The sequence below is a fragment of the Mytilus trossulus genome, chromosome 10 (assembly GCF_036588685.1).
Source record: "Mytilus trossulus isolate FHL-02 chromosome 10, PNRI_Mtr1.1.1.hap1, whole genome shotgun sequence".
NCBI lineage: Eukaryota > Metazoa > Mollusca > Bivalvia > Mytilida > Mytilidae > Mytilus > Mytilus trossulus.
The window spans coordinates 69,963,965-69,986,363 of NC_086382.1; the positions used below are offsets into that span (position 1 = coordinate 69,963,965).

Below are 22,399 nucleotides of genomic sequence, written 5' to 3' on the forward strand. Positions count from 1 at the left end.
AATTGATGATATTCTTCTTGACAAGATATAAATTATGCAAACAATTCACCTTTAATTAAAGAAATACCTAAAGGATAACAATAATTTCAAATAAAAATGTGCAAACTAGAAAAAAAATTAACAGAATATATACAACTTAACAAGAATTTGACCATGTTTAGTTCACTTACAATGCCCAGCCAGTAATATCATATTTATAAATGTTGTTTTGAATACCATTTTAAAAGTTCACATCATAAATATCAAGTGACCTAAGTTTTAAGTTAAAGTGACCACAACTTCCTAGTTAACTACCTAAACAAAAAATTTTACTCTGAGAATTTGCGTGTTTCAATTTTCTGTTAGATAAACCATTCAATCCAAATCAAAACTATCAATTAGCAGAAAATTTACAAATTGTACTACATTTGTACATTTCAAAATTATGTAAGCATAACTTTATTGTAAATTACTTTAACCAAAACTTAACCCTGCATAAGAAACAGACAATATGAACAATGGGAAACAAACACATAATGCCTGATTGTATTCTTAAAAAAATCTGAAGTGCTTTAACCTAGTCAGTAAAGGAAATACTGCCATTCTTCACTCAATTCCCTATATGCATTAGAATTTTCATACTTAATTAAAGTCATAAAAAAAAATAAGAAAACATTTAAACAAATTGACGATAATTGAGAAATTGATATGGCTATCCAATTAAAGAACTGTTGAAGGTCTCTGTTGTGTTGAATTAGAAATAATAGTTACATTCAATATGTTATATCTTTGTATAAAAGCTACTTTAGACACTGGATATATCACAGCACTGATCAAAACATCTTATTACTTAAGGGTTCTCATTATTTTCTAACATTCGAATACCAGATTGATCATGGTTTCCCTCATCTGAAATAATGAAATTAAAAATAAATAAGATAATTTATTAACAGAACTTTAAGTTTCTTATCTAGTTTTAATAAATATAAACAAAACTAAAATATTCATTTAATATATTCTTACTTTCATATAAACACCTCATAGTGCATTCTGCATATTTCTGAACTTCTATCTGGTTACTGATATACAAAAATGGTGTACATGTGCAAAGTATACCCGAGTATAATAAATGTACATTTAATTTCCTTTTACAGTCATATGTAATTAATTAATTGTTGTTTGTTAACGTCCAAAAGGAACTTTTTGATATAAATTGAAAACTTGTACAAATCAAATCAACGTTGAATATATTAGGTGGGTTATACCAGTATGGTAAACCAGGATAAAGAATTGGAAATTTGGACAGCGATACGCCAATAGTACATTTAAATAAAAATAAAGATCCTGTACTCTCAATTTATATCCTCTGAAATGTATTTAATTAATGACAGAGCACTAGTTTAAATAAAATGTTAATGAGACAGGAACCCAACAGCACATTAAAACCAGTTCAGAGGATACAAGAGCATATTTCTCTAACCTAGGTTTAAACCCTGTGTTAACAATGGCAAACAGTTTATAATCTGTTACAATGAGAAATCTGTTTCATAGATTGCCTGAAAAGAAGGTCCGGTAAATACTTATTTTGGCCTAAAATTTAAAAGAACATCTAATGAAAGATTTTTTTTATCAATTTTCAAACACTTAAGGGTCTTCTTTGGTTTATTTAATTGGTTTTTGTAAAAGATTTGAACTGATTTGGTCCTTAAAGATGCCTTATTTCAAGTTTAAAAATGAAAATTCTATCAAATATGCAACAAAACCATTGAAAATGTAACTTTACATACATTTTTTTACTAAAATGGAAGTGGTTGCATTCCTGTCCAGTCTCAACCTTCATATAATCATATATATTTTATATCATCATCAAATACTACATACATTTAAATATCAAGACATGTTCGGCCACTTTCATTTTACGGCAATAACTTCTATAAGGAGCTGTCTGACACAATTAGCATGTTCAGCTATGATAACTTACTGTAAACCAACTTGTTTTCGTGGATACTTTATTTCTCGTTTTTCTTCTTTCTAGTCAACTTCACAGCTATTTAATTTCGCTATTTTCTAATATACTTGATGTAGTTTGGTAAGGATCCAAGATTTATACATTCACAACAATTAATTTTCGAGTTATTTTTCTACTTGCCAAAGTTGCAAAAGTAAATCGCTCACCAAAATAAGTTGGTTTACAGTATCTGTTGATTTTATCTTTTGCAGTTTTCTTTAACTAATGTTAATCTTGCCAAAAATGGCTAAAAATAATTTTAAGGTTGGCAATAAATAACTCCTATATAAGAAGTTGATGGACAATTTCAGCAATGTGATTATGTCTATATTTTTAATGATTTCAAATTATCGTGATTGTTATTCATATGTTATAGTATCAAAGATGATAAACAAAAACACAAGCAGATGGAATAAACATTACCAAAAACTTGTAGTTGACCAATTATCAATGAAAATGAACCAATTACAAATGAACCTTGTCAGATGGCCTTGAACAAATTAAATTTAAACACCTGAAAATCATGATTTTGTAGACATTCTAAATTGTATCAATGGGATCTGATGACAAGTCCCTAAAGATTATTGAAAGTTCTAGACACTAAGTAAAAAGACACTTTTAATCACTTAGTATTGTTTTTTCATAAATATATAAGTCTCTGCATCTGAATTAACTTGTTTACCTATATATAAAATATGAACTTCATTTTTAACAAGCCTAATTTTTTTTTTTTAACTTGTACATATAATAGATAAAAATCCTTACTCTTTTTATTCCTCAAATTTGGGCATTTTCCACTTTTATATATATAAATAATCAATACTATAATTGCTGACAACCCTACACATGTTACACCTACTGCTAGCCCAGCTTTGGTGTTTCCAACAACATTGAGGTCTGAAAAAGAAAATGAACAAACACAAACTTGCAATATGAATTTCTATGTTCGGTGGAACCAGGAATTGGTGTGAACACTTTAATTTGGAATTAAAATTAGAAAGATCATATCATGAGGAACATGTGCACTAAGTTTCAAGTTGATTTGACTTTAACTTGAACAAAAAACTTGAACCTGAAGCGGGACAAACAGACAGAAAAACACAATGCTCATAAATGGGGCATACAAAAATTTGCTGGACTGACTGACTGACTGACAGACAAACAGAGTGCAACCTAAAGTCCTCTTTGATATCCTAGGAACAGGGCTTATTAGAAAGAGAGGTCTAGGGCAACTGTATCAACAGACTATCATAATATAAATCAAGCTATAAATTTTTCTGAGTCAATAAAAGTATTGGATAAATAAACAAAAACATATCAACCATTTGCTATAAACACAATCTCTCCAAATAATAAAAAACAATAAGATTTGACATACCACAACTACAGATGAATTCAATTTACTTGAAGGCTGGATTGAGCATTGATGGTCTTCTTATGGACATTTAACAATTTTGAATGACCTCCATACTCCCTCCATACTCATAATAATGTTGTAAGTTACAAAACTTTTAGAAAACTAAAAGACTTAATAATTACTATAAACCACTTCAAAATTAACTTTATACAATACTGTTTAAGTATTTGAATACAATGAAATAATTTTAAGATTAAACAAAAATGTGTAATAGGTTTTTGTTTATAATCTATGATTGAAATGTCAATCATGTAAACCTACCAATGACTGTTAGTGTTATGTAAGAACTTGTCCCAGTCCCATATTCATTTCTAGCATTACATGTGTAGACTCCTGTGTCATTTTCGTCTGTTATCAAAATGGTCAGAGATGATGTGTTGTAATTTCCACCACTGTATTTCATTATTAAACTGGAGTTAATAACTTCTGAAGTTACATTATCATGTCCAGTCTTTTTTGTCCAGTAAACATCATAGAATACCAGGTCTGAGGTTATGTTACTCAACAAAGTCACAGAGCTTCCAATGTTAACATCGTATGAAGACTGAGAAATAGTTACGTTTGGTGGAGCTAAAAAGCAGAAATCATAGAGGTGAATATATTTTACAAGTATCAGTATACTGTATACAGGAAAGGTAACTCAAAACAAATTTAAAGTCTTTTCGGTTGTTCATATTCTCAAATTCTAACCAGAGGATCTGATGAGGCGTATAAAATTGATGTGATAATCACAAATTAAAGAGATAATTGAACAAATAATTTAAAACAGTATCATTACATAGGGTTCATTATAGGCATTCAGATGATCTTATTTTTGTGTCTTTTAAGTTAGGGTAGCAACCTCAAAACAATAAGTTATGAAACTAAAACACAAGTTTCTTAAAAACTGAATCTTTCATTTGAAATTCAAAACAATGACAATGATTTTAGAATTACAATTTACCATGATTAAATGTACCTACCTAATGTATTGTCATCATTGGCAACCAATGGTTTGCTCAATGAATTATAATGACCAAATGAGCAGGTATACAGGTGGTTTGTGTCACTTTGAGTTAAATTATATATCAGTAAGGCAAAACCATTTTTCTGCCTCTGAATGCCATATTTAGAAATATTTGACGAAGTATTGCCGAAAGCCAAAACTTCATTGTCAGGTCCACCAGTGAATTTCCAGGTTTTACCCAGGTATTTCTTGTAATTTGTACAACATGATAGCCTAACTGTCTTCCCAAACTCAAGCGGCAGAGAAGCTTTCCATTTAACTACAAATACCAAATAAATAATACACTTATTTCCCACATGATTTTTTTTATTGCATAGGTGACATCAGGGCTGTCCCCTCCCCTTTCACTGGACAAATTTGTTTGATTTTGATAATTGTGATATTCCAAATCAATAAAATTAAAGTGTTTTTTTTAGAAAGCACAGGAACATGTGCAAACTGGGCGTTGAATAATAAGGTAGAGCAGAGTTAGAAATTCTTAAATTGGATTGTGTTTACAAAAACAAAAATGCAAAAGGAACTATATTGTAAAGGGAATATAATCTGTATAGTGTTTGGTTATCATGGTTATGGTTTCAAACTAATTAAATACACAACTGTTCAACATACATGTGAGATGTGTCATATAGAAAATAACCTTATATATAAATGCAAATAAATATTAAAAATTTATAAAAACCTCGCAATAATTTCTGAATTTACAGTATATAATGCAAATAAATATCAAAAAATCTCTACGGAAAGTCTGTGACTGTTTGAAAATTAAGTTGTTATAATAACTCTTGAAAACAGACCACAATTCATCTTTCATTTTGTATCTGAACATTCCAAAATCAAATACATTGTAGTCTTATACATGCCAAATGTACACTTGCATAAGGTAATTTTCTATCCAACGCAGCCTGTTACAAGAGCAAAAAGCAACAGAAATTAATAAACTCAGGAAAAAACACATATGCATACAATGATGAGACATTCTATTCATACAAAGGCAAAAAAACATGCAGTATATTATTATGATTATACATTTGTAGTACTAGATTTTGTGTAATACATGTACAATACATCTAAGGTGTTCCCACAGAAACTGCAAAGGCAATGGTACACATAGACAGAAAATGTGTGTGAGAGGGCAATTTTTGAAGCAACACATGAAATTTATCATATTTTGTATATATTATACATGAAAACTAACTTATGTGAGATAAAAAAGAAAACTAAACATTAAACTTGAAGTTATATATCTGCTATAGGAGGACACTTGATTGATTTTCACTTGTGAGGGAACATGTACAGAAACAGTCATGTTTACTAATAACAACAACTTCTAGTGTCTAAAATGATCTAATAAAATAAATATTCCTTTTGCTTTGCTAAAAATAAATTATAATTTACAAACTCTCCTAAAAGCTAGCAAACTTTACATTTAGCCCCTGATTTATCACAAATTCATATCATGGTGATGATGCCTACACCATGCAAAGGGCCATCTCCAATTGCCAGATTTAGATAAACTTACACAATTTGCTATAAAATTAGAGAAAAAAGAACTAGAATAGCTTGCTCAAACAAAACATTGATAACGCTCACCTGAAATTCAACTGTTTGCTCTAAACATCAATACATTTTAATCAAAAAAGTTTTCCATCAAATGTAATATAAAGTAATGCAGAAGGTAATATGATACCAAATGTATGTTTTCCCCCTTTTAGAGAACGCTACATATGGTCCTTGTATGTTCACAGTAAAACAATTGTAGCACAATAAAAAGTTCCTTTCAACAATAAATACAGAAACACCTTGAATGAGTGCCAATAAGACAACTCTCCATCCAAGTCACACTCATAAAAGTAAAATTATAGATCAAAGAACTTAAACACAGAGCCTTGGCTCACACCCAACAGCAATCTATAAAGGGGCCCATAAGGGTTTGATTTTGAAATTTTTAAGAAAGTCGAATAAATGTATTAAACACATTTTTATCCTATTTGAACTCAAAATTTGGACATGTACAAACATGCATTAAATTCATCATGCTATCTAAGGATTAAGCTTATTCATGCATGTTTTTCAAAAAATGCGGGAAAACAAAACTACAATAAACAGCTGCGCCATGAGCGCATGATACGCCCGACGTCTTGTGTGGAAGTTTTATGCAATAATCATAAATAGTTTCTGAGAAAGTGTTAAGCAATAACCATATATTGTTTTTGAGACACGGCGGGACATGTGAAACCCCCTACCCTGTTTTTTTTTTTACAAAAAACTAAACATCACTAAAATAAAATTTTGAATCAAAACCAAAAAGTATACAGATCTTTAGATTAATATAACAAAGAAGTGTGTAAAGTTTTAAGCAATAATCATAAATTATTTTGAGATACGGCGCAACATGTAAAAAAAACCTCCCCTGTTTAACAAAATACTCAATAACTCCAAAATGAAGTTTTAAATCATCACCAAAAAGTATACAGATCTTTAGATTAATATAACAAAGAAGTGTGTAAAGTTTTAAGCAATAATCATAAATTGTTTTTGAGATACGGCACAAAATGTAAAAAAAAACTCCCCCTTTTTTTACAAAATACTCAATAACTCAAAAATGAAATTTTGAATCATCACCAAAATGTATACAGATCTTTAGATTAATATAACAAAGACATGTGTAAAGTTTTAAGCAATAATCATAAATCGTTTTTGAGATATGGTGCGACATGTAAAAAAACCCTCCCCCTTTTTTACAAAATACTCAATAACTCAAAAATAAAATTTTGAATCATCACCAAAAAGTATACAGATATTTAGATTAATATAACTAAGAAGTGTTTAAAGTTTTAAGCCATAATCAAGAATCGTTTTTGAGATACGGTGCGACATGTGAAAAAAACACACCCCTGTTTTAGTTACAAAGTGCCGTAACTCAAAAAGTTTTAATCTTATTTTCACCAAAAAGTATACAGATCATTTGACCATCATAAGAAACAACTATGTTAAGTTTCATGAAATTTGGATGAGTCGTTCTCAAGTTACGGTGCGACATGTTTACGCCGGACAGACGGACGGACGGACTGACCGACGGACAATGGGCATTTGTATACCATAATACGTCCCGTCAAAATTTTGACGGGCGTATACAAAATTTTGACGGGCGTATAAAAACAAATTAGGCACACACTAAAAAATAAACTAGCAATGTACAAGTGATGCAAAAAAAAAAACCCAGCTTTATAGATAAAACAAAAGACCCCATTAAGACTCTATCACTCACCTGTTATTTTTACCCAAAAAAAATTGGTCAGAAACTGTCTTTTCATTATTATTTGTTACATACCAATTTTTGTGGGTTTTGTGGGAACAGGTGAACAAGTTCTGATGTTCAATAAATAACAAATCTTCTATTTGCTTTGTATACAGATATTGGCAAAACCATGAAATAAAATATTCACAAAATTTCATATGCCTCCAAAAATAAAAGAATTTCACAGAAGAAGTTTGCTTAAATGTTTCAAAGGTTTACAACAATATTGGATGACAACCATGGATGGCAATGCAAGTGTTGGCAATAACTTTCAATGCCTTTTGGGCCAGATGAGAAAACATCGGGAAAATAGTAAGGCCTATGACATTTCTCAGTTTGTCAATTTATACATCATTTATACAGTTCATTAAAAATTGACATGGCATATATGCTTTTTTGGTAAAACAGCTGAAGATTTTCCCTATTGTAAAATAAATCACTTTAAGTCATTACCATTCTATAAATAACATAGAATAATTCATTCAGAGGTCTTACAATGATAAACCCTACAAATTCTAGATATTTAGATGCACATAATATTACACACTTTTTTTTCACTTATTTAGCATGTTTAGAGACATGATAATATTTCAAAGAGCAACTTTATAACTAAAATACAAGTTATTAGTATACAAACCTTTATTAGATCTTTTAGTTCTTCTGACTGTAGCATCAGAGTTTAAGCAACATGCAGCAATAATTGTAAATACAAATATCAGCACATGTCGTAATGAAATGCCTGAAATATACCCAAACGTAGCAGTTCAGTGAGACAATAAAGACAAAAGTGCACAAGCTGAAATGTCTTACCTGCTTTACATATTACGTTTCAATTAAATCTAAATTGTGTAATATGGAGGTTTTACTTTCAAGTAAAATTAACATTAGCAATGATGAATGTTACTGAGGTCAAGATCAGGGTCAAGGTCAGATAAACCCAGCCAGACATGTTCACCTTGACTCACAATCTTACTATACACCAAATAAATAGTTAACCTTTTGTTTATGGTAACCAAGACACTTTATTAAAAAACTGATATTGACCAATAAACCATGAAAATGAGGTCTAGGTCAACTAGACCATGCCAGACAGACATGTGTACCTTGAAATAATTCCATACAGTAAATAAATTTGACCTATTGCATAAACTTTATGAGAAAAAATATGACAATGAAAATTTAACATTGACTTACATGAATAATGAACCATGAAAATGAAGTTGAGGTCTTATGAATCCTCTAAGGATCACATACATGCATAAATTTGGTATACTCAACCTCTTCAAGACCAAATATAGTTGATATGTTGATATGGTACCGTATTTAACAAATAAGCCAAATCCAAGAAAAATAACATAGACCAATGAACCATGAAAATAACCTCAAGGTCAGATGACACCAGTCATGGAGACATGTAGCAGGTGTAGAAGTTGAAGTCATTTCATACACCTATATAATTGACCTATTGCTTATAGTATCTGTGATTAAGACAACGCACTAAACATTGATCACAGGTACATATATAGACCCTACAATGAACATATGTACAAAATATTGTTACACTATTAGTCATAGTAAGTGAGAAATTAACAAGAAAATATAAACTTAAAGATGTAAATGACAACAGGAATATCACAGACTGAAACTTTGTACAATAAGGCATCTGCATACAAGGTATGAATCATCAAGGTCTTCATCATTTTGAAATATAAAGCTTTTTAAAAATAGTTAACGCCACCACTGCTGCCAGATCATAATCCATGTTTCACCTTCTGCAATTTTACATCACTTGAATTGCACATAAATTACATAGTATGTTCTAATTCCTCTGTATGCTTTCTTTCTTGAAGACTTGGTTTAGTCTAGTGTGTAGAGGTGTCAAAACTAACAAGATGATAATCTAGATTGGGGATTAGGGTCCAGTGGCAAATATTCCAAACATGTGTTTAAATAATGACAATCTAGTGTTATTTTAAACAATTACTTTTATATTACATGAGATATCTTATCTTATAAATATTGTTTTATAAAATATTTTTTATGCTTTATAAGTTATCTTATCTTATAAATATTTTTAAATAAAAATCTTACATGCTTAATATCTTATATAGTTTCTAAGAGATCTCATATAGTTTATAAGATATCTCATATAGTTTATAAGATATCTCATATACTATAGTTTATTAGATATCTCATATAATTTATAAGATATCTTGAAACTAGAATAAATAGTAAAACAGCTTGTCATGATCATAAGCCAGTTAGTAAGACATGCTAAATTTTACTGGATATAGTCTACTTTTCACTGTATATTTCTATCACAAAAGAAGGACTTTAGTACAGGCATTACCTTTTAGGCATTTAGAAACCTCACACACTTTTCTATTGGTCACTTTATCTTTCTTTTCGCTATAATGCTCTGTAAAAATAAATACAAGTTTAAGCACATTTATATCTCTTGTCTCCTGAAAACTTTTATCATTCTAAACGCATTTTGAAGCAGAGGTCAATGTCAAGAGTGTATATATTTACATAATATACCATCAGTTTGCTTATGGTGTGGTTTGAAGCATTACTGAAATGATTTTTTTCTGTAAAGGAATAGGGGCATTAAGGCCCTGTTTTGGCCAAAAAAAACAAAATATTAAACAACTATTTCAAATTTGCACATATTGTTTGGGAATGCACAAAGTGAAAAATTATAAATGAAATAAATTGCTTCACTGAGCACAGCTGGATACTACTGCAGAGGTTCAACCCTGAACAGTTGGTGTCAAATTGAATCCCTTGTTACATGTCTGAATTAAGATTTTTATTAAATATTTGACACATATTAGGTTTCTGACACAGAATAAATGTAGTCAAAGAACTTAGAATTGGTTATATATGAAACTTATATTCAATTTTTTGCTTGTGGGCAATACACTAAGCTGTTGCAAATTGACCCCCCCCCCCCCTTTTTTGGACTTTAGTGCAAAACACTATGCTTATGCTTAATTGAAACCCCCCATAGATTCCTATTTTTCTAAAATAAAGTTATCGTCCGAAATCAAATGTCTTCGGAACAATGCTGTTTTACATGTTGCCCTGTAGATGTCTTCATGTGTATCTTCTGTTGCTAGGTTGCTATCTCACTGACATTGACATGCACACATTATTTTCTTTTTTTCAGGAAGTTATTGCAAGGCAGAATTGAAAATCTTAAACAATAAAACTCAACACTACTATAAAATTCTAGACCAACTATCAAATCATTCTTTATTACAGATGTGCAATAAATTTATTTACATTATATATAAATGCCATGTTCTGATGTAGGTATTATTTTTACTGTTTATGTTCATTTGTTCTTTTTATCAAATAATTACAGAATCAGATTTACAATATGATTATTTGAAAGGGAAAGACATTTCTCTAATTCTATGGAAATTTATCCCTTTCCGAACCCATTGTTTAAAAAAATTTAATCAACGAGTGGTTGTTGGTGATCTCAAAAGATCATTGGATGATTTTAAGGGTCATGACCTTTTTAGCTAACTGGATGAATCAACATATGATAACAGGTGTTAATGAAATTGACAACTTCGTGTAATGTGTAAGGCACTCGAAGGGGATTTTTCGGTTAACAAAAAAAAAGAAAATGTCTTTTAAATCATTAGAGAAACAGATTCTTACATAGGTACTCGTGATTTATCGGATTTATCCAATCTCGATAGTTAAATTATAAATTTTAAAGTCCTCGCTGAGGCGGCTCGGACTTTAAAATTGATAATTTAACTATCTCGATTGGATAAATCCGATAATCGACTGATATCAATGTAAGAATCTATATGTATCTAATTGGCTATTAACATGATAAATCAATTATTTGAAGTTTAAATTATGGCAAACATTTTGCCAAAAATTAACATGCAGAAAACCAATAGACAATATTAAAGTCATTGCAATCATGGCCTAATTGCACCGGCCCTCTAACATGTCTTAAGTACTATATGTGAATCATGTAATTTTTATCCATAACATTTTATTTCTATACCTATATTGCTATCTCATATACATATACATATTATACCTTTATCATGTATATTGCTATCTCCAATATCCTCAAACTGTTCTTTCCCGGTCATGATTGTACTGGCATTTGAATTTGACTGCATACACAACTTCTTGTCAGATGTTTCAGGAGGATGTACTTTGATCCCATTTCTAAAAGCTACGAAGGAATATAAAACTAAGTAGAATGTTGATGGGTAAAGAATATTTCACTTTAAAGTAGATGTAAAGTACATTTTTGTACATATGCAATATTCAAGTATTGCAGTAACAATATTTTATTTCATTTGAAACTCTCTTCATGAAAATAAAATAGAATATTTGTCAGGTGACATAATAACATGACAACAGCAATTGTTGCCTCATAAACCATGTACATATAAAAATAAGTAAATGTGGTATAACTGCCAATAAGACAATTCTCCATCATAATCAGTTTACCTTAAATTGAGAATGGAAATGGGTGATGTGTCAAAGCGATAAAAAGTACCGGTAGGTTACCGTGCTATTTTCCAACCTATGGGTTGTTGAAAATTGCCTAAATTTGGTTAGATTGTTCATGAAAAAACACATTTGAGTGCATAAAAAAAAATCTGTGAGATAGAATTTTTAATAAATAAATTGTGAGATAGAATTTTTAATAAATAAATTGTGAGAAGATAGTTTTTATAATATGTTTTAAGAAAATAAAAATAAAAATGGTGTTACCAAACTTGTTTTCTTAAAATTGAGAATGGAAATGGGGAATGTGTCAAAGAGACAACAACCCAACCAAAATAAAAAAACACAACAGCAGAAGGTTCTTGCTTTTATTAGAAAAAAAATATTCTAAAAACACAAAATTTGATCTTTGTTTAAACATTTTGTTAAATATTTTGTATTATACAATAAATCACTAAGTTTTCTTTATATTTATAAAATGAAGAAGAAGAAGAAATCTCCAAATTTGCAGATTTAAAAATTAGAATTAACTTTAAACTAATATATTCTGTTTTTTAACATTCCTGATGAAGGCAAATCTAGAAATGCATTTCAGATGCATATCATGAGGCTAGATTTGGAAATTCATTTTGAAAATCAAGGGTGACATAAATTTCTGATTGGTTCTGTAGAGCAAAATAGGAATTATAGGGCTATACGCTTACTCTCTCTATTGGTTGTGGTCTTCCCTGTACATGAAACACTAGCATGACAATCTAAGTAAGCCAACTCATCTATATCTTCATGATCTTCAACTGCTGTTGGAGATGCTTTGCCTGTAGAAAAACCAAAAAACAATTAAGTTTTTACACATCAAAGACTGTATATAAGATGACAACATGGTATTGTTGTTATTTTGATCTGAAAGCATGTTTCATGTGATGTACCATTGTTTACAGAAAGAAGTTTCATAATTAGGTATTGACATGATATCACAATGAATGGTTTACATAATATTAAAATTTTGTGAAGAAAGTGAAAGTAATAGATAAATTCAATTTATTGTCAGTAACATTTCCCAAATAAACAACAGGTCAAAGGTCATTCTCGAACATTTCTATCCAGCTTCGATCTGAAGGAAGAAATGCTTAAAGTTAAAGAGCTACATGTGTCAACAGTTTTTTATACAAACGCACAGGAATAGCTGAGTCTCAGATTTAAACTACAACTTTGTCCATTAATTTGAATGTATGGCTTTCTTTCTTGCATCCATCACAGCTTTTAGTAGTGGCGAATAATCATGAAGGATACATGGACAGACAAGGTGGTATATAAGTATAGGTCTACTATTGATTAATCAGCACACATTTAATAATTTCTTCAGCAATGTCAAGGAGGGGAAGTCAATATAAAGATGGATGTGCTATAACACCTAGTAAGATGCATGCACTATCTTATTTCCATATACGTGATATATGCATGTAGAAATATCATTTATTGTCATACATGTCATATCATGTTTGGGATATCAAATTGTTCACTATTGAAAATCTGCAACCAACTTTTCAGAGAAAGCACCGCCAGTAAAATAATATGTTTATTTGTTCATTTCACATGTTAGATAATTTTTAAACTATTGTCATGATTTTTAACCGAAATAAATTATTTAACATACCTAATCTTATGGGAGGTTCCTGTTTGAGGTGATTTTTGTAATCACTTGCTGGCCATGCATCTGTGTTACTCGTTTCTGGAAAATGATTTTAATATGATTAAAATAAACAAATTTACAATCATTAATCTATATCATGTATAAAGACACTCCTATCATCATGATCATTTTGTGACATCCTTCAATAAACTGAAGCTTATGTCACAAGGGGGTTATCTATAAATGTACAAGACAGATTAATACTTAACAAATACAAATAGTGGAACCAACTTTTAACACTAGGATATATATCTCCCATTTTTTGTAATTGTGATGGTAAAATGCAAATGTTGAAATTATAACATTGTATAACAGTAATACTTTTATTATTATAGTCATGAATATTGAAACCTTGCTTGTTTTGCTTGTAACATATGAGTTAGTTGTGACATTTAAGAAGAAAATAGAATTTTGACCGGACAGAAATTTGTAGCATACTTATCATGCTTATATAAATACAAGAAAATTTTATTTACTTGTAAAAGTAAAACTGAAAAATAAATTGGCTAAGTTATGTCCTTTGGACGTTCATATTTTTTTACTTATATACATAAGAGTGAAAAAGTCATCTTTGCTTTAATAGAATTCTAAGTTGTCTAGATCTGCCCTTTGCAGACATCTTTGCCCAATCATTTTTTTTGATGAATTAATGAGATGAAACATTGAGCTTGATATAAAAGTTATGAGCTGACCTGGGAAAACTAATTAAAGGCATGTTTTTACATCTCAAAACTTGAGAATTTTTGTGGGATTATAAAAATAATTCACTTACATGTATACAAGTGAATTTTTGAGAATACATGTATCAAGGGGAGATTATTCAAACATTATAATCAACTTAATATATAAGTACCGGGTATATATTTTTTTTTACTTCGTGAAGTAAATAAAGATTACTTGTCCAAGTATTACTCCTGACCCTGCTGACTGACTGAGAATTTCATGAATTGTAATAAAAAAAAAATTACAAATCAGTCAGCCTGGTCAGAAGTTCTACTTTAGCAAGTAATCACTTGTCCAATTCACCAAGTCAAAGAATATTTTTTTCTTCTTAAATTACATTTTTGTACTTATAAATTTCAGCAAAGCATGAAAGAATTACTGTAAATCTAGAAATTATTGCTTGCATTCATTATTGCGATTTTGTCAATATAAATTTAACTTAAATGCTATTTTAATTTTTACGATTTTGGGAAAAAGTCATGCTTTATTTAGTTAAAAATATATTACAAAATGTGAGTTTTAATTATTGTGTTTACAACTCTGTCACATTATTCGCAATAATAAAAACCTCGCAATAATTTCTGAATTTACAGTACCCATTAAAATTAAATAAATATATAAGCAATTAAAAAAGAAAAAAAATAATCTTGGACTTGGTTATATTGGTGAATTGAACAAGTGATTACTTGCTAAACATGCTTAAGTTGAACTTCTGACCAGGCTGACTGGTCTGGTGCCTCCTAACAAGTTCAATTCCTCTCTATTCTGAATGTCCCTATCCTAAGCTAGGACCCTATAATTCAGTGGTTGTTGTTTGTTTTTGTATAATTATATATATATCATATTTGTTTTTCATTCATTCAAAAAAATTCCATAATTTCATTGTTGTATATATAAATCATTCAGGCCATTAGTTTTTTCCTTTGAATTGTTTTGAATTTGTCATTTCAAGGCCTATTACAGCTTACTATATGGTATGGGTTTTGCTGAATGTTAAAGGCCTTACTTTGACCTATAGTGGTTAAATTCCATTCTATTTGGTCTCAAGTGTAGACTAAATCATTGGAAATCCTGCCACATCTTCTTATTTTTATATATATCATTTATCATTAATTTATATACAATGTATATGTAAATGTTTTATTGCCTTTTGAATGATAAAGTATTGATTATCATGATTATGTTGATATTGGGCCATATCTTCATAAAAAATATCTTACCAATACATGCTAACGAGATGTCAGCTTCTTCCATGACTTCAATCATGTTAACTGCTGTGAGCTTTCTAAAAAATAAAGACAATCTTAACACTGTTGCAGTTAAGTGCCAAGCCTCCTACGCTTAATGCCGTCTGCTAACCTTTTTATTTTTTTATCATATACATATGATATACATATATTTATATTTTCTCTATAATCACATTCAATTTGATAATACATTTATTGTACAAAAATGTATGTTCCCCCCCGCACATGTACAGTTCCTCTCACATATATATGTTCCTCAATATAATCATGATAATATACATGTATTAGATTATTATTTAGAAGATAATGTTTAAAACTTCTTTTTTGTATCATGTGTATTGACAATTTGTAATTAAAAAAATATATATTTTTCCTTGATTGAAGTTTTGTATATTTTTGGGGACTTTTATAGCTGACCATGCTGTATGGGCTTTGCTCATTGTTAAAGGCCCTAGGGTAATCTATTATAGTTGTTAATTGCTGTGTCATTTGGTCTCTTGTAATAGTCATAAGCAAGAGTCTGGCCAAATTTCATCCTCTTTTGACAATGTTTGAGGTCAAAGTTATTGATGACCAATTATAAAAATATTCTCCAACCACAGACCAACTAGTCCAAATAATTCTGTCGTCTTGTATGGCCATTGTTCCTAGGTAGGCTTAAATGCAAGACAGCATATCATTATTTGGAGAAAAAAAAAACCAAAACTGGCAAAAGCTTGATGATGCCTTAGTGTTAATGTAACGAAAAGGGATACTAACAATGACTAAGAATGCCATGTCCATAGATAGTAACAGCTGTATTCAAAACCCTCAATCTCAGGATCTTGAGGCAGTGCAATATTGCCAATAACCAATTGAGCCAAAGACTATTACCCCTAACTCAAAGCCTACTCCAAAAGTTAGACAAATGTTAGACATGTGACTGTTAGACTAAGACCTAAAATAGGTTTATACATGTTCCAGACCATATGAGTATTTGGACTGTACGCGTACCGTCTGACTAATATTAAGAAGTTGGTCACATTTATCAGATACAAATGTATATGTTCCAGACCATATGAGTATTTGGACCGTAGTACGCATAAGGTCTGGACTGTATGTGTACTTTTTCAAAATACTCATACGGTTGGACGGGTCCTACTAAAATGCGCCCGGGAGCGCCCTGGTGAAGAAAAAGCGCCCGTGGAAGAAAAAATAGCCCCGGGGAAAAGAAAAAGTGCCTGGGGAATATATAAAAAATATTTTATTGGCATGAGACAACTTTTTGTCGATGAAATCAGTTATTGATTTTTTTTTAAATTTTAGACAAGTTATTTGCAAATTCAGATAATAGACATTTATTTGTAATACAGCACAAAAACAAGTATGAATGTTTCAATTTTAACAATAATATATGAATACTGTTTCGAGAGACAAACAATACTGGATTACAGTTAATGCGGTAGATGTATAAAATGTGAGACCACGTTCACACTAGGACATTTTTATCGATTTAAACTAGACCGGTTCAATTTAGATCGGTTTGAAGGCTTATGTGAACGCATATTGTCTTCACCGTAGCATATATAGACTTGATAAATCTATGTCTTCTTTTCTTATGATGATTTTTTTTGCAGGAACGGCAGTGAATCCGGTGTCATGTTGTAACGTTGTTACTACCGTTATTTTGTTCAAAATTCAAGAAAACTGCAATAACATAGGTATCAAAATTTTAACTTGTGATTCAAGAGAAACAAGAACTTTATCCATTTTTTTCAAGTGTGTGTATCAGTGTATCAACACATGAATTTGATAAATCAGTTCTATTTATACACAATGTTTACAGTTTTACGGGTAAAAAGGTTAGATCGATTGCTTTTTAATTGTAGTGTGAACGCAGTGGTTTAGTTTAGGCCGATAGAGATCGTTATGATTAAAGATAATGTGAACGCTTACTGGTTTTATTTAGATCAGTTCAAATTAAATCGATAAAAAAAAATGCTAGTGTGATCGGTGTCTAAGACGTCAAAAGACATGTTTTTAAAAAACGATATCAACATGAAAAATGTGAGAAAAAAAAAACTTAAATTCAAGTCACAGATAAATATTAATTTAATCAAAATTAAAAGAGTTACACTTAATAAATCAGCAAATAAAGCAGTACTATACATGTACCATAGTTAAAACACGGGGATAAAGAGCAGGAGTTTGGTGTAAATTTAAAACTTTGCATTAAAACCCTGATAAGCATAGCCATTGGAAGTTTTAGCTTGATGAAAAGATATAATAAATCTGTATCAGTATCTGAATAAGAAAGTGTTCTTCATGCAGTTACGAAAATATTACACCTCAGGCACTGATTATTTTTAAATACCAAATATACATTTTGATCGAGGACAATATCGTTCCGCATGATTCTTCTATATACTCTTATCTATATTTAAAGAAAAAAATATTGTTAAAAATTTTTATTCTTATTTATAATTTTCTCCTTCGGGCGCTAATTTCCCTTCTCCGGGCGCTTTTTCTTCTCCCTGGGCGCCTTTACTTTTTCCGGGCGCTCCCGGGCGCTTTTTAGTAGGTATGCGTACGGTCTGACTAATATTAAAAAAGATCGTCAGGTTTATTAGATAAAAATGCATAAGCAGATAAACATAACTTAACTATCAAATCAATATAAAAAAAGTTCAATTGTAATTGAAACAAAAACTTTATATTTTAACTTTTTTTAAATTCACGCTAATTAAATCTGTTAATCTCTTGTATCTAGCATGTTGATCAGTAATACATTAATTGAATTATGATCACTGAAATTGAAGATATCGGAAGTAAATATCATGTGGGAGGTCAATTGTTTTGGAATATTTAGCAACTTTACCACAAAATGCAAATGCAAAGGAACATGCATGAAATGCATACATGAAAATGTAAAATATATTTCGTTACTTGAATTGTTTCATCTTGGGCGATAGTATCAAAATAGAATTCAGATTTACATTAAACAAATACTTAATTTCAGTTGTTCGTTTGTTCATTTTATCTAATTGTAATAAATTATCAATAACAATTTGTAAAACTAAAAATCACTAGTAAAATAAAGATTGTGATAAATGCTTGAAATATCATGAAATACTAGTATTTATTTTTCAAATGTAATTTTTAAATGTTTGGGACTATTGGCTGTGTAGCTTTTAAACTTTCAACCGTTTGATTTAGAAGGAAATTAGTTTATGATAAAATATAGTAATACAGTTAAAGAAGTAAAATGTAAAAAATAATTTTCAACTTTCAACAAACAAAATTGTATAAAGGTATAAACATAATAAAAAGTTATTTTTCAATATGTATTTGAATTTTATATTTTCATGATTTTATCTTTTTCACCCATAAAACGTAAATATAAGGAATAATTTTGAATGGTGACAAATAAGGGGAAGTAACTCTATAGTTGAAATATTGCAATTTATTTACGACCTTAAGCTTAAGCTAAGGTAATTAGTGTTAATTAACAGTGTGTTTGACACCAAAGCTGTCAAGTGAAGCCATGCACTTAATGGGTCACTTAATTTGACAGTTTACATAGCTAGTACTAAGCTAGATGAACTTCCTGTTTATGGAAGAATTACGAATTTGCCGGTATTTCAAAGGAATATTACTTATGAAATCAATCTCAAGGCTTAGAAATATTAGTGAAATCAGGTCATTTTCGGAATTCCCGGGTTATTTCAATGACCCGGCAGGGGTTCCGGTGATCCCTCAGAATACACCTTATCGCTATTTGTCCGCCATTACTGGATATCACACAGGTTCCCGTAAAATTTTGACGTCATACAACAAAACATCTGACGCCACAATGGAAAAGTGATTGTTGTATGCGTCAAAATTAAGGTCAAGCTTCCGGTTCGGCCGGCCGATTATGGTAATAGTGAGTGTGTATTGTGAAAATCTCGGGTCACATCCGCAGAATACACCTTATCGCTATTTGTCGACCATTACTGGATATCACACAGGTTCCCGTAAAATTTTGACGTCATAAAACAAAACATCTGACGCCACAATGGAAATTTAAGTGATTGTTGTATGCGTCAAAAGGTCAAGCGGCCAGGTCGGCTGGCAGAGTAGGGTAATTGCGATAACGTGTATACGGGTCAGTTGACAGGTATGCCTATGCCTATACAACACTGCAGTAGACAGTGTGATGTGTCCCGCCCAGTCTAGACTGGTTCCGATCCAATATTAAGTATGTTAGTTGTTACACATATACCAATATATAATATTTTTTTTCTGGGACACCTTCCGAAATAAAAATAGCCTTGCCAGACGTCATTATTATTTGGACTAATATATCTCGTGAGAGGGTATGCTAATGGCTAATACTTGGAACGTAGTCCCGGGGACCAGGATACGCCCAGTCCATCGACATCACTACACCTTGACACTAGACAGATATCAAAAGCAAAGGACCCAAATTTTGTAAACTTAAAGCGAAGCTACGTAAAACATGCTAAAAGAACCAAGCAACCCGATTTGCTCATAGCTGCAAAACATATAAACGCCAACCTTTCACAAATCTTTTAGGTGGGACTTGTTTCAAGCAAACGGCTTACGCCGTTAGCCGTCGGCAAACCGGCATGACACTTGTTTGTAAAAATATTTTGCACTGCGCATGCCCGGCTTACGCCGCTCGAGCCGGTTTGATTTGACCGGCTAAGCGGCGAAAAACATGGCCGACTATTGTTAGAACCAAATTTGTGCATTTAAAACTATTATAAATCATCGCGAAGTAGCCAAAATGCGCTAAAACGGCATAAAACCTAACTAAACAAACTAACATGTGTATTTTTATACTGTACTAGAATTGCCGAGGTTTCAGGGAAGATAAATATTTGTTCATAATTGAGATTACTTTAATAAAATATTTCGTTTTTCGTAACTCTTTATAAATAAATTATTTATTGTTATTATTATTATCATATTTATCCTGTTGTTAATTGTTAATAATTTATCAACGTATATCAATGCTTTCTAGCTCTTGAGAACGTTTTTGTTAAAAGAAGGACGAAAGATACCAAAGGGACAGTCAAACCCTTTAATCTAAAACAAACTGACAACGCCATGGTTAAAATGAAACAGACAAACAGAAAACAATAGTACACATGACACAACATAGAAAACTAAAGAAAAAACAACACGAACCCCACCAAAATCTAGGGTTAAGTTGCGAACGTTTAATAAAAATATCACAATTCAGTCTGTGAGAGATATAGTTGCAATTTTCCTTCTTCATCGTCCTCAAACAGCTGGAATAGGCCATTACCTATTATAGCTGGTAGTTATTGTCCTTAAGCAGCCATGTTAGATTTGCCGGTATATAAGCCGTTCCACTTGTTTCTCGCACAAATAGGCGTACGCCGTTCACATGACCGGCGCATGACCGGCTTACAAGAAACAAGTGCACCCTAGAGAACCGGCGCAGCGGAAGTAGCCTGGAAATGAAGGACAACTCGGCCCGAAAACAACTAGGACCGTATTAACTCGGACTGTATTTAATCATTCATGATCATTATGACATCTCAGACAATATGCTGAAAGCGGATTGAACTATATAAATGATTGTTCTATGCATTCTAAATAGGTGTATTTTACATGACTTTGGAAAGCCTTTAAGCATATGAATCATAAGATAAGGCAGCAACCATTTGATTGTCTGCTGGGGGCGGGGGGTCCGTATGGATTTTTTTGGAACAAAAAAGTTTGTTTCCAGTTTTTGGAGAAAAACAATTTTTTTCTGACCCTGTTTGTCAGGGGAAAAAATCCATAGCCCCCCCTCTAAAATCAAATGGTTGCTGCCTACGATAAGAAAACTTTATTTTGATTCGGCACTTGTGTAAATATACCGTGAACACAAGCTCTAACTTGAAGGAGCTTTTGGCCGAAAATACAAACATAAGATTTATGTTTTTCATAGTTGATGATGTATCCTTAGTTTTCATTCGCTTTGATGATGTAAATTGATCTTTTGTGAATGTGCTTTTTTTCAGAGAATGCAGATTGAAATTGGGCATAGACTAAGAGGATGTTTGCTTTATCCACTTGTTCAGTGATCAGTTTTCCTTCTTTCATAAGTGATGTTACGCCAATCTTTTCTGGCTACAGAATAGAATAGAATAGAATATTTTTATTTACCAAATTAGGGCCCCAGGAGGGCATAAAACATACAGACAAAATTATTATAAACAATAACATATGCAATACACAAACAAATTATACTTTCATTAAATGTATCAATTTAAGTCAATAAGTTGAATTTATATATGACTTTTAACTATTCAAATAATAATGAACAATTTTAAAAGTTCACAAATTAATGTACATATGTAATATTTGTTCATTTATGACATCCTCAATTTTATAAGGAAAAAATGGAACATGCAGGTTCTACTGCATATACATGTATTTATAATAAAAAGAAAATTATATATGTTATATGAATAATGAACAATATATATATATATATATGTGTAGAATAAAATTACATTATCATCAATGTACAAAGTT

At 30.7% G+C, this 22,399-nt stretch overlaps 1 protein-coding gene across 1 annotated transcript; it reads right to left on the reverse strand.

The window, feature by feature from the left end:
• Positions 1-508: 508 nt before the first annotated feature.
• Positions 509-20,413, reverse strand: LOC134688444 (junctional adhesion molecule A-like). Its single transcript, XM_063549161.1, has 11 exons — positions 20,402-20,413; positions 15,836-15,900; positions 13,857-13,931; positions 12,907-13,017; positions 11,781-11,921; positions 10,059-10,127; positions 8,346-8,447; positions 4,367-4,669; positions 3,666-3,974; positions 2,753-2,884; positions 509-888 (listed from the first exon to the last, which is right to left on the reverse strand). Exons 2-11 carry the CDS (start codon positions 15,879-15,881, stop codon positions 830-832), a joined length of 1,347 nt encoding a protein of 448 aa, XP_063405231.1. The 5' UTR covers positions 15,882-15,900; positions 20,402-20,413; the 3' UTR covers positions 509-829.
• Between the last annotated feature and the right edge of the window lie 1,986 nt (positions 20,414-22,399).